Consider the following 15,250-nt stretch of genomic DNA (forward strand, 5'->3'; position numbering starts at 1 on the left):
CATGATCTCTTAAAATTAAATTTACACAGAAGCGAGATAATGTAATTACCTTTCGATCCTTTTTTACCGAATTTCGATATTTTGACTTGGGCAGAAGATATACGCGTTCGCGTTTTTGACTTTATAATTTTGCAATAGGCCGCCATTTTGAAATTGGGGGTCCGGATTGCGGGTATTTGTTGAGCACCCCAACAGTTATCGTTTCCTGTAGTTTGATCCAATTTCAAATTTGTTTTTTAATTTAATTCTGAAAATTTTGCACATTTTTTTTACCGCTAATTTTGCAATGTGAAAAAAATTCGAGCTTTCCCAAAAGCCTTTCATTGTAGTAAATTTCCTCAGAAACAAAATCGATAAGTATACCTCATATCGATAAGAGGCTTATTTTCGGAGATATAAGCGAAAAACTGAAAAAAGATCAATTATTTCTTTTACAACATGATGCTCGACCTCTACAAATACACCAATTTAGGGTTTTATTCTGTGTATTTTTTACTTAATTTTCCGAATACTGAAATCCGATTTTATAGTCGTCTTTGCCATAGTGTTTACAATAGTTTTTTAGTAGTTAGTGTCAAAAATGGCTTGCGTGTATAGCAACTCGGAATTGATGGATATCATTTTTATTTATGGTGAAGCAAGAAAACATTTATTATGGTGAAGAATTTGTGTTATGATGAAACAAGACACAATTTGTGTTAGTTAGAAACTGAGTAAGACAGACCCAAATGTGTTTACACGTCGGTGGACAGACAATATTTGCATAAGGTTATTGTAAAAAGATTTTACTTATGGAATATCTCATATATTTAATGTCACTAGTTTCGGTTTTTTACTCCATTTCGAGATCTACCAATGTAATAAGTTAGATAGTTGGGAAAAAATGAACAAACTAAGCTATAAAGATTTAAAAATACCTTAAACACTTTACATGTATGAAGGAAAATAATTTATCTTGAAATACCCGTAGCAAAGTAAATATTATTTAATTACCCACAATTACAAAAAAATAATTAACGAAATAGTTACCCAAAATAATTATGTACCTTACGTACATTTTTAAATATCAGTTATCAGTATGCATGTGGCATTCTGCTCAGTGCCACTAATACTTCTTCGCATAGGTACAGTAGGTAAGTAAAAGTTTCTTGCTTATTAGGGCAGTAATAAAATTAATGCCATATTTAATTCTACTAAAACGAAGAATAAGTAACATTTACTATTTACTTTTTTATATGTTATTTTAACTAAATTCGACTTCGAGCATGCGAGCGTTGAGATATTAAGCCTAACTAATGATTTTCTTCAAGACACTAATGCGAAATAATAATATAATACATACAACAAGAGCGGATATGATGCCCATATCGCACGAGAACGAAGATTGAACACGACGCCGCGCCGTAGGCGAAGTGTTCAATCGTTCGAGTGCGATATGGACAACCCGCTCGAGTTGTACAATGTATTTTTCCTACGATCCACCAAAAATAAAAATAAGAAAGTTAAAAAATAACAAGAAACATCATTTTAAAACAATTTAATGAACACTTTTAAAAACTAATTCTTGAAATATGTTGTTAACTTAATATAAGTATCTATTTTATTCAGTATTACTATTTTTTACAACGAAAGTACAGTTACTGAAATTACAATTACTATAAGTAATGCTGTCTATCTTTTTTATTTTGTGTTTTCTTAGGTCAATTTAAAACAGATATTGATCTTATTTTTTTAACAGAAACATTTTTGATTAACGATGTTGATGTATATGGATGGGTATGATATTCTGTACAATAATAGTAACCATAATAAAAATGATGGGGTGATAGGATTCATTAGAAAAACCTTTGATTACACGTACTCTATAGTAGAAATTGGTGATATAGGTTCTTGGAATTGATTTACTTTTCGGAGAAAATAAAAAAGTCGCAAAAGTTACCGCAATTTATAGATCTCCAAATTGTGCGCATAATTTTAACTTAAACTTAATGAATTATTTAAATACGACAAAATTCGATGTACATGTAATTACTGGTGATATAAATATAGATATACTCAGTGATAGTATGTTGTCTGAGGAATACAAGAATATAATGAACACTCGACCTCAAAGTAAAACCTGCTTAGACCATTTTTTTATAAAATCTTTGTCAATTAGCAACGAAGATATAAAATCATATGTATTTAACTATGATATAACCGATCATTTACCTATAGCCATTTCAATTTTTTTAAGTAAATCAAGAATAGACGTTACGCATTACAAAAAATATATTAACTACCAAAATTTGTAATCTGAATTACGGAATGAAAAATGGGAAAGACTTTATAATGAAAATAATAAAAATGCTATTACAGAAACATTTATTAACACTCTCAAATATTACATTATTAAAAACACTAAAGTGATTAAAATCTCTGGCAAACAAGTAAAACGCAAACCTTGGATTACTAGAGCTCTTATACAGTCTATAAGTATAAAAAATAAGTTATACAAACAACACCAAATAAACCAAAACGACAGAAATCTAGAAATTAGGTATAAAACATACAGAAATAAGCTAAATGCATTGATAACAAAAGCAAAAAAAATTATATTAAAACACAAATTGAAAAAAATAAAAGCTCATCTAAATTGTTATGGGAAAGTATTAAAAAAATATGTAATAAGTCTAAATCTGAAATAAAAATAAATGAAATTAAAATTAGTGATGATAAAATAATAACAGATAAATATGAAATGTCAATTTTTTTCAATTCATATTACAGTAAACTGGGCGAGAATTATGCAAATAAAATTAAAAATGTAAGTACACATAAGATAAATGATATGTTAGAAAATACTATGTATTTACATTATACAGATTGTGATGAAGTGAATTCAATTATTAATCAGTTAAAATCGAAGAAATCTCCAGGCCATGATGAAATTTGTGCTGAAACATTAAAAGGAATTGCAGATGAAATAGTTGTTCCGTTAACTTTCATAATAAACAAATGTTTTGAAGATGGTTATTTTCCAGACATATTAAAAATTGGGGTAATCAAGCCTTTATATAAGAGTGGAGATAAAATGGAAGTTGTTAATTATAGACCTGTTTCTTTAATATCTAATGTGGCAAAAATTTTAGTAATAAAAAAAAAGAATTATAAAATTTTTAGAAAAATATAAGCTAATATCAGATCGGCAGTATGGTTTTAGGGAAGGAAGGTCAACGGAGGATGCCATTTACAAATTGACATCATATATATATATAATGCTATCGATAAGAAACATCCTGCACTGTGCATCTTCGTTGATCTCTCTAAAGCATTCGATACAGTCAGCCACAAAACTAAAATATTATGGAATTAGAGGAAATGTACATAATTTAATAAAAAGCTACCTATGCAACCGAAAACAACAAGTAAATATTGGTGGGGTAAGAAGTAATCTAGAAACCGTTACCTATGGGGTTCCACAGGGAACGGTTTTGGGTCCTCTATTATTCACAATCTACATAAATAATTTACCTACCCTTAACGTAAATGGTTCCATTCTGAGTTTTGCCGATGATACTGCTGTGTGGTATGAATCAGAATCTTGGTCGGACCTAAAAATAAAAGCAGAAAAAGATTTCAGAAATATAAAAGCTTGGTTTGAGCAAAATAAACTTACCTTAAATGTAGAAAAAACCAAATTTCTTCCATTTACGTCCTATGCAGCACGTTTACCTCATATGGGTCCACTAATTATTGATCAGAATACAAAAATACCTGAAGAAGATTCTATAAAATATCTTGGTATAATTATTATAGACAGACATGCACGGTGGAACCTACAAACAGCAAATATTGTCAAAAAAATCCGAGGATTATTACCTCGATTTAAATATTTAAGAGACTTTTTGGATACGTACCACCTAAAAATATTCTATTATGCCTTAGTACAAATCACACTTGAATTACGGTATAATTGGTTGGGGTGGAGTGTCTGATAGCCACCTACAAAATTTAAATATAATTCAAAAATGGATAATTAAATTAATATATAAAAAAACCATTACTTACCCTAGCGACCAATTATTCAGAGAAAGCGGCTTAATGGATGTCCGTCAATTATTCTGTTTTAATATTTTAATAAAATACTATAAAAAAATATTTAATTCCGCAATCGATAAATCACCCATATAGTACTAGAAACAAAGACAATTTAATTTACATTTCATACATTTACCCTGTTGGTAATTCACAAAAAATTCTTCCATATCAGGCGGTTAAGCATATTCTTTAAACAACTCGTAAAACATCCCAGGAATTACAAATGATTGATCTATTAATTTTACTTGTAATTCATTTTGTAGATCCCTTATATGGTTTACCTTCAAATTTTTTTATTCCTGGCGACGGCATCCCATATAAATGCCAAAAATTAGTACCACCTAAAGTTTTATCAAAATTATTACATATTTATAGAAAAAAGAACAGTGTTGAAGGATGGTTTCGAACCGGGACCTACTCGTTGTCGGAGGAAACGCATTCACTTCGTGGTATCTGGGAAGCTTTACTGCTCTGTCATTTAAATTTTAATAAACATACTGCAAATAAATAGGATATCTTAGATTTGTAGCCCGCCACTTTTTGTAAAGAAAACAGTGAATATACATGTGGGAGTAGGAAAAATTATTTTACTTGTACATACTACTGAAAATTTAAGTTAAATATAATACCTCAGTTTCTGGAAATAAAATATTTATTTACGTCAGTATCTTAAAGCATAAAATTTACTTATAGTAGTATACAGGGTGTCCCACCGGGAACTGCGTCGATCGATATCTAGGAAAGTACTGCTCCGAAAAATTTGAAAATTTGGTAACATGGCAATGTCCGTGGGGGAAACATAACTAAAATATATAGAACCCTTCACCACTTCCGGTTATACCGAAAATCGACACCAACTTCGTTATTTTAAATGGGACAGCCTATGGGACAGCAGGGTGATTCATTAACAATGGGAAAGTCGAAAGTTGAAGATACCATACGTGAAATGGTGACCATTGGCGCAAACATGCCTGATCCGAAAGTTGATAGTTTCGGAAGTACAGGGTGTTGAAAGTTAAAATTTTAAATCGTTTTTAAGATACGTGTTGTAACTTCAGCGTTGCTCATAGAGGGCGCCACTTACGACCAATTTTACCGAAAGTTTAGTTAATAACTTTTTACCCTGTACATTTAACATGAAACTTGAATCAAAACCTGAAAGAGCTATCATTTTTCCATTAATTATGTACTCTTGTTTCATTTCGGTATCTCGATCCGTTTTCGAGAAAAATCGATTTAACGAACACTATGTTTTGATAATATGAGAAATTAAAAGCGAAACAACAAAAAAAGTGTTTTTTCGTGTTATTACAACAATTAACAATAAAACAAGTAAAATACGTAATTATGATTTAAAGTAATTGTTCGAAGAATCCACCGTCGACACTGAGAGATCTTTGAGTTTGAACCAACATATTGCGTCTGACTTCGTTGGCAGCGATTTGTATTCTTTGCCACAACACTTCACACGAGCCAATAGATTCTTTGTAAACTATATCTTTCATTCGAGACCAAATAGAAAAATAAAGAGGATTGAAGTCTGGACTTCTGGATGGCCAAGAAAAAATGTTTACATGGCCAATCCAGCGATTTGGAAAAACTGCATCTAAATATGCACGCACTGGCCAAGAAAAATGCGGTAGAGCTCCGTCGTGCATGAACCACATGTCTTTTCTTAAATAAAGTGGAACTTCTTCGAGCCGTGGAAGCATTTTTATTTGGCCACCCAGAACTCCGGACTTCAATTCTCTTCATTTTTCTATTTGGAAGAATCTATTGGTTCGTTTGAAGAGTTGTTGTAAAGAATACAAATCGCTGCCAACGAGGTCAAACGCAATCCCAATATGTTGTTTCAAACTCGAAAATCTCTCAGAAAACGTTGTGTAAAGTCTGTAAATATCAACGGTGGATTCTTCGAACAATTACTTTCAATCATTATTACGAATTTCATTTGTTTTATTGTTAATTGTTGTAATAACACGAAGAAACACTTGGTTTGTTTCACTTTTAATTTCTCGTATTATCAAAACATAGTGTTCGTTAAATCGATTTATCTCAAAAACGGATCGAAATACCGAAATGAAACAAGAGTACATAATTAATGGAAAAATGATTGCTCTTTCAGGTTTTGAATCAAGTTTCATGATAAATGTACAGGATAAAAAGTTATTAACTAAATTTTCGGTAAAATTGGTCGTAAGTGGTGCTCTCTATGAGCAATTCTGAAATTACAACATGCATCTTATTCGTCGCCTAAAAAAATATAGTTTCACAAACTTTCAAATTCCTAACCTACATATTTTCAGAATAATCGCAAAAAAACGATTTAAAATTTTAACTTTCAACACCCTGTATTTCCGAAACTATCAACTTTCAGATGTTTGCGCCAATGGTCATCATTTCACGTGTAGTATCTTCAGCTTTCGATTTTCCCATTGTTAATGAATCACCCTGTATACTATTGCATTTTCGGATTCTACGTGAAATGTGAGGTCACTTTATTGAACATTCCCTATACTACTGATTTTGACAGATGCAAGGGTCCGTGGAGATGATAGTAACTCTTTTCATGGGCGTGATATCAAGTGGATTTTTGGTACCTACCCGTAAAGGGCATAGCTAACACTAAATATACCAAGTTAAAACATTTAATTCTAGGTGTTTCATTTTTGCTGTTACATTTTGATAACTTCAAACAGCTGTAACTTTGTTAACTTAAATGGAACACCCTGTATTTTTTTACTTTGTCGTATGCAGATTGAAATTTCCTTTCAAGCCATATAATCATTGTTATGTGTGCCGTTACTACTTTTAGAGATATTTGCAATTTTTTATTTTTTAGACAGTTTTTCTCGTATTAGACCTGTTGTCAAATTGGCCATGACCAGAAACACTCCAAAACATTTGAAATAACATGACATTTGTCAAGTTAGTTGTCGGTTTATTGTTATGTCTAAATAGTTTTTGCCGAAATTTTAAATAAAAATTCATGGAAAAAAGCAGCAAATTCTCTACATGTTCTTGAAATTACTTTGTCACATTTTCCGTAAATAACAAACAAACTTTAGAAAATGTTATGGTTTCAAAATAGAACTTAGAAGAATAATTGAACAAATAGAGATATAAACCAAACTCATAATTTTGTAACCAGAAAACCTTATACGTTTTTACATAATTTGAATAGAACATTTACTCAGGATTACGTCGATATGAGAATTTATATATTTAATAATAATTTATAAAATATGAACCAAGACTGTGCATTAAACATAATATATTAGACATATAATTAGTAAATTGCCAAGGAATAATAATTTTTCTCCAACGCACTTATTAATTATAGTTAGGGATAGACATATCAAACTTTATATCACTTTAATGATAAGAAAACCCATACAGCAAATTAATATTTTAATAACGTTTTTAGTCAAATAGATATCTACTTATAACATTTTTGAAACATTCCTTAAATGTTTTTGATATGTAGGTATTTTAAACATTGTTGGAACCACTGAATCAACATTCTGAAAACATGAACAGATAATTGGCATTTGATTAAAATAAATATTTTCTAAATATTTATTTAAATATTTCTAAATATTTATTTAAATATTTCTCAATATTTAAATAAACATGTTTTTACTGTTCAATTTAATATATCCACAATGTTTGATGTGATATTATAAAATAGTTTTTAAAACATGTATGTACACGTACCACAACTTTATTTTGATAAATAAATAAAAAACTGTAGGTTTTACTTAAAATAAGTTTATTTTCAGTTTAATAATTTCAATTTCTAACAAACGTGTTTATATTATACAGGGTGTTTTCATAAAAAGTAACGCAAATGGTACCGATATATTATATTCACCTAAAAAGAACACATTTTGCATAAAAATTACTTCAGCAAAATGTTCCATTTTACACAAATTTTCTACTAATGCATGTGCAACTTCTTAACAATTTTCCGAACATTTCTGCCCCTTGGAAAGGGTTGAAATAGATAGATAGATAGATAAATATATATTTATTTGACCACTGTTTTTTACATATGTATGTACATTCGTACAAATGTGGTATGTCAATTTTCAGTTTGAGTTATGTTATTTTTTGCTACAACTTTTTTGTTTGAAATAAATCAAATATTAAAAAATTTTGACTCTTGCGAGTGCTTTCTTGGATTTACCACTCAATAATTCTATTTATTTTGCGATAACTTAGGAAGAATTATGGCAAATAATTTTACTAATGCTGGATGCTGACACATTGCAAGTATTTTTTGAATGTCGGAAAAACTGTGCCGCAGCAAGAAGAATGTACCACCATCCAAATCTAATGACAGAAATTAGCATGACAGCCGGTATATTTCTTAGTTGCAATCGTGCGAGTTGTAAGGCGAATGATAATAAATTTAAATTTTTTGTTAATAAACGGTTAGTTTTAAAGCAAAAAGTAAATGAGGTACAAGTTTTAAAATAAACTAGGCTATCTTATACGTATTTCTGAATATTCAGTTTTTGTCAAACAAAAAGTTTGTTGCAAAAAATAACTTAAGCGATGCTTATTTCAACCCCCTCCAAGGGGCAGAAAATTATTGAGAAGTTACACATGCATTAGTAGTAAAATTAGTGTAAAATTTGACTTATTAACTTTTTTGATTTTCAAATTACAGCCGCTATTCCATATTTTTTTGGAAACTTTGAGAGGCTGTGAAGGAGTGAACATTTTACTAAGGCCTTTTTGATGCAAAACGTGTTCTTTTAAGCTGTACATTCACCGGTACCATTTGAGCTACTTATTTTGAAAACACCCTGTATATCCTAGTGCACTTAATCCTCCTGATACCTGCAAATGTATTTTCGAAGCTTTAAAACCGTAAAACTTCTATGTATAACTATTTCCTAAAGTTAAAAATAAAAAAGGTTGCTAGGGTGAACATTTTTGATGGCAAACCCTACATTCTATTATTGCATTTGAAGTTGTTTATCAGTTTTCAGAAGAAAAATTAGCTATGTTATTCCAATATCTTTTCGGTGGCGTCCTAGTTTTTTTCATGACTCTAGTGGTCATCGTCACCGCATACGTGCGTCACTCCTACGGATACTGGAAAAGGAGGAATGTGCCTTATTTAAAACCTAATTTTCCCTATGGAAACAACGACTACCTAGTTCCAAAGGGAATTGGTATAGGAATGCTCACCAAAAAGTTTTATCAACAGTTTAAGAGCAGGGGACATATGATCGGTGGTAAGTCAAGTTAAGAATAAGAATTCCCGAAGGAATTGTTTGAGAAAAAGTCATTGAAACCTGCGCATTTCTATAAGATATTTTGTGCTAATTAGTAGTTTACAATTTTTTATTCATTTTGACAACTCTTAACTCTTCCGTGTTTAATCGTTTGTGAAATACTTTTTCAATTTTCAGGAGTTTACATTGGTATCGAGCCATATATAATAGTGTTGGATCCAGAATGCATCAAGGATATTTTAATAAGAGACTTTCAGAACTTTACCGACAGAGGAGTGTACATGAATGAGAAAGACCCTCTAAGCGTTCACATTCTTTCCCAACCAGGCCCCCAATGGAAGGACGCCAGAGTAAGTAGGCGGCCATAAGGAAGCACCGCACCTAGCATCATAGCACCCTCGCACCACGTACCAAGCTTAAATTAGTCCAGTCATTGAAGGTAAAATACGGTGTTCTATATAATTTCCCCAAAGAGCACCGATTTGCAACAAAATTTGGATTTAGGTTCTACTTACTCTCTACTTCAAAGTTGACCCAGTGCCGGGGGTTGTTTTTTATTTTTTAGGGGTGAAAACTACCCCTATTCGAAAATAATTATAGAATTGTAGATTCGAGCTCATAATAGGTTGAAATCATCTTTAAATAAGTAATTATGAAGAATTGAAATTTGCTAATGCCCAAAAACCACCCCCTATGACAGTAATCATTAAAAAATAATGTTGAAAAATATTATTCAGCAACTTGGAATAATTTAATCATACAGTATTAAATTAAGATTTCTTTACTGTTTTAATTTTTTATTATTTATTTATAAGTTTCAACCCTTATAAAAATCACCCCCTGCAAAAAAATCGAACAATTATAGTTAAATTTTTTTACTTCAAAATATAATACAATCTTTTTATTATTTAAAATGTAATGTATTTATTTTATCAAACCTTAAAAAAACCCTGTTGATTAGATTTGCAATCAAAAATATGGATTTTAATTTTTTTATTTTTATAACAAAAATGTTTTTTATTGCAAATAACATATAAATAATCAAAAATGTAAATACGTCTGTGCCTAAAATATAAACTATACCTAATGTTTATTCATCAATGCTTCAATATACGTGTTCTGATGCCTGCAAAAATATGTGATGTGATCAAGCTTCTTTCAGCCGTTATTTTTGTAAGGGCTTGAGCTGAAAGGGCTTGAACAAGTTGCTATTTACGAACATATGCAAACAGAAAAAAAAAACAAAATTTCCAAGAAAGCAAAACCTACATTTTTATACACTGCAAAATTTTGCGTATCATTAATAGTTTTTGAGTTATTTTGAAGAAAAGACAATCTATTCCAAAAATACAAAAATTCACTTTTCACTTCAAGCTCAACTTTTTTCAAAACTAAGCACTTTAAACCGGTCAAACTTCTAGGGCATATTACAAGTACATATATAAAGTAAATTGAAAAGTGGTAACGATTATTTTCAATTGGGGTGGTAATTAGGGGATGATTTTCACGTTTTTTGTCGCTGAAAACAATACGGACCAACTTTATTTTCGTCATAACTCGCTTAGGTTTAATACTAGTGAGTTTTATAAAAAAATAAAAATAAAGGTTTTTTCGAGCACTTTAAAAAAGGTATGAATATTCCCTGAAAATGCATTGGTTATTGGTTATTTCACGTTCAAACTTTCAATTTTGGCGTTTGACGAATAAGAACCAACTTTCAACAAGCTATTACTCCGATTGTATGGGTCTACAGACACCATAAATACACCATTCTTTTTTTTTAAGCTACATTTATTATAAGAATGATTTCTTTGATAAAATACTTACTTTTTGAGTTATCCGCGAAAAACCGTCTGAAAAAGTGGTTTTTTGGTTAAAAAATTTACACTTCCACTCGCGAATAAGTCGAAAAGTATTGACTTTCAGAAAAAACTTTATAGAACAAAAGTTGCTTAGAAGTTATTTTCAATGAAACAGGGTAAAAGCAATCCTCTGTTCAAGGTCAACTTTGAAGTAGAGGGTAGATAGAACCTAAATCCAAATTTTTATGAAAATCGGTGTTGTTTGGCAAAATTGTACGGGAAAATGGTCATTGACTGAACTAAATTTTTATTTTAAATATTTTATTTGTTTGCTGAAAAACTTGAAATTATTTAATAATCTGATTTTGATAAATTTAATTAAGAACGGTTTTATAATATTTTCATATTTATTTTTTTAATTATTTTACTACAGTATGCTTTAATAACTTGTTATATGCTACGTAATTTATCATCTTAAAATAATATTACAAAACAATCTATGATTTGTTAAATATATTTTAAAACAAAGTACAAAAATGTTTTAAAATCACAGTTTTTATTTTTTATCAGTGATTCATTATGATGATATGAGTTATGAATATACCTAATATCAATTTTATCTAATAATTCTATGTAAATATGCTCCAAAATTAAAAAAAATTTAACTCTATAGTGCACTTTCAACCTGTATTCTAATTGAAGCAATAGAGTAATCCCAAAGAACTTCATCACGAGAAAATTGTAGATTATAAGCGAATGGAAGCATTATTAATACAGACTGGCGTCTTAAGGTGTGTATACATCTGCGCTCCGCGTTTGATGCAAGTTCTCTATATTAGTACGGAGTTTTCGAGTTCCGCACGAACCGCGCCGTGTGCGGATCTAGAAAAATTGCTGCAAGCGCGCGGCGCGCTCTCGGATCGGAGCGCAGATGTATACACACCTTTAGAAGCTCACCATTAATTTGTGGAAAACCTTTGTCAGCTAGAATTTGGTCTCCGCCTTGAATTAAATTGCGAAATCCTGAATCGTTTGATATGAATCCATCAGTAGCTCCATATGCTTTTGACACAAAAGTAATCATACCTGAGCTAGATTTATAAGTTGAATACATCAAAATTCTCTGTTTGACTGCTGATGGTGTATCAGTACGAAGTTTAAAGCAATCAATTATTGCTCGACAGTTCGGGCAATGTTTCTCTAATAGCCTTTTTTTATGGCCAAAATATCCACGTTTTGTGTTAGCAATCAATGTTCACAACACTTGAAAATATGTTTCCAGCAGCGAAAGGTAATCCAAGTTTCATCTTCATAAGAAATATCAGAAGTCTATTCTCAGCAGAAACTTTTTTTTAAATTATGGTTGACTATCTTTTGCAGGAACAATAAATTTGAGTAAAATGTGAAAAAAAAATAAGTTTATTCCAGTGAATTACTTCGTCAGTTCGCCTGTCGTTAAACACGTGCCTAAAAAAAAAACCTGTATTTTTTTTAAGTGCGAGCCCCAGCAGAACTTTAGGAATAATTAGATTCATTTCAACATTTCCATCCTGAGCCGATAGAACCTCATTCCCAATTAATCAGATAATCATAAGTCTTACATAAATCAATAAAGTTGATTTTATTTCGTCAAAATTATTAGATTAAGTTAAGTATATTTACTTACTTAGATACTATTATCAACTTCAATTGGAGTTGTATCGATTTTTAAAGGTGCAATTTTTTCACATTGTACTTTCAATCTTTCAGCTTGCAAATGTGCGTTGAGATTTTGTTGTTTTTTTCTATATATTGAAGGAAATATAGTGGGGTTATAAGATTCGTTGAGTGGATTAGGGAATTCTTTTCTTCCAACAAACTGAACCATATAAATCCTAGAATTTCTCCGGGAAGCCACGGTTTTCCATCACTCCTGAAAATAAAATATTCTATTAAAAATATGAAATATTAATTTATTAGGATCCTACACTTACCTTATTTTATATTCTGAGTTAACTTGAAATTGATATAATATATTTGAAATAAAAAAAACTACATAAAAGTTTAACTTTTTTTGCTTAATATTTATTTTTTTTTTTTACAAAAGACGATTATTACATTTTGTATTTGTATTTTTGTATGTAATAGTGATGATTTGAAATGTCAAAAAAATTACCTAACGACGCACTGCTACAGTCAATTTTCTTTTCCTCTCTAATTCATAAGAATGTCCAGGAAAACGGTAAAATTGTAATTCTGGATTTTCACCATCTATATTTTCACATCTAACAACACAACAGTTACTTCTTAATTGTTTTTTTTTATTTAATTTAATAATAAATCTTATTAAAATACATTTATAGCATAAATGACAATGAGAGTTCGACCTACTCAAGATTTAAAAAAAAAGCACGAGATGGAGCAAAATCTGCGCGCCAAAGATACTTTTCTAAAATATAAAGGAATGATTTAAGACAATATAAATATTTCTTCACAAAAAAAAAATCGTTAAAGTGAGTTAGTCCATCTTATGCTACAGTTTCTGCAATGAGATGAATACAAAGCCGTACAATTTTTATATTTCGAGTTATTTCAACAATTTCTTTTTATTATAAAAAAAAAACGTGAGTTCTACACTTTTGTTTGTGCTGTTTAATCAAGAATGTAAGACATATTGTGATCAAGTTGTTACCCCCAGAAACATATTATCTTTTATTAATTATTATAGTTTAAAAATCATGCACGTATAAATGTTTAATAATTGAAATAAATAATTAATTTTTTACAGATTTGCAATTATTGCATTGTCACTTTTTAAGAAATAATATTAGATAAAATAATCTCTTATTTAAAGACACAAGACTTATTTTCTTCATTTCCTTTGTAGGGTTTACACCTTTTTATGCTTTTTAGCAGATTCGAACCTCGCCAAATAAATAACGTTTGATATTTATTCTGGTACGAAAATAGATTCTGATTAAGTATTTTTGTGAAATTTTTGATAAAAAAAATTACTACAGTTGTAATTTTAAGGGAGTGTAAAAACAATCACATAAAGTCTTGCATATGTACCGAACAGCAGCTTCAAATGTTAAAATATATATTTTCAACAACGTAAATAAATAAATTAGTAAATAAATATCAGAAAATTATACGGTTTTAAATCCAACATTGGATTTGTAAGTAGTTGTAAATATTACACTGAAAAAAAAAACATATTTTTGTTTATTCAAATTACGTAAGAAAGCAGTACATTGGTCAATGTTTTGTGAAAAATTTTCACAGACTAGCTTTGTTTTATATCTTCTTTTTGTATTTTAGCAACTACTTATACTCAAGATAAAAAAAAGAATGAATTTCGGGAGAACTACTGAAATATTTTAACTGTCAGTAATTTTTCTTTAAATTTTATGTACTTATAAGCAATATCGTATTTGTCTGTTCCATTTGAAGGTTTTTGTAGACCTTATGTAACTTTTCAGGTAAAACTTTCTACAATATTCACATCCTCGAAAATAAAGGCGATGTTTGAAACGATGTTGGATTGCTCTGGGGGATTAAAAGGAGCCTTAGAAAAACTGTCGCAACAAAAAGACGACGTTGACATATTAGAAGTAGTATCTTGCTACAACACAGATGTCATAGGTGAGAAGGTTATTTTAAAATATAGTTCGTGCTATTTCAATAATATTCTTATATAGGACGTTTTTGTAAATGGCATATAACTGTCGGATTAATATCAAATTTCCACCCGAAACAAAAGAAACATGTCCAATTATTTAGTCGGATGTAATAAAATTTAAAATGAACATGTTGTGGATTTTTCTCTCAGAAAGAATACTGTCTTATTATTACCACAGACAAAATAGCTAACGTCACAGACCGCTCCTGGAATAGGCCAGCAGTTTTAAATTTCCGAATTGCCGGTAGAGTACACCACCAGCAGAATTTTAGGAAGAATCAAATGCAGGGGCCCGCATACCCAAGCGTATCCTAGCAACATATAAACAAGACTTTGCTAATGTTGCCAGGCGTACTTACGGATTTCTTTTGTACACTTTTTTATCAACATCTGTTTTTTGCGTTACTGTATTTACTTCAATGTATGATGTAGGTATTGATAAAAAAATGTTTTTAAAG

The 15,250-nt window shown here is 30.0% G+C and overlaps 1 protein-coding gene across 1 annotated transcript; it reads left to right on the top strand.

Annotated features, from left to right (window-relative positions):
* Positions 1-1,091: 1,091 nt before the first annotated feature.
* Positions 1,092-14,755, top strand: LOC108916263 (cytochrome P450 6A1-like; the record flags this gene model as incomplete). Its single annotated transcript, XM_018722473.1, has 4 exons — positions 1,092-1,133; positions 9,147-9,329; positions 9,507-9,679; positions 14,593-14,755. Coding segments are annotated over exons 2-4 (391 nt in total), but the record flags the coding sequence as incomplete, so codon positions are not given.
* Positions 14,756-15,250: the final 495 nt, after the last annotated feature.

The sequence above is a fragment of the Anoplophora glabripennis genome, unplaced genomic scaffold (assembly GCF_000390285.2).
Source record: "Anoplophora glabripennis isolate ALB-LARVAE unplaced genomic scaffold, Agla_2.0 scaffold2004, whole genome shotgun sequence".
In the NCBI taxonomy this organism is placed as follows: Eukaryota; Metazoa; Arthropoda; class Insecta; order Coleoptera; family Cerambycidae; genus Anoplophora; species Anoplophora glabripennis.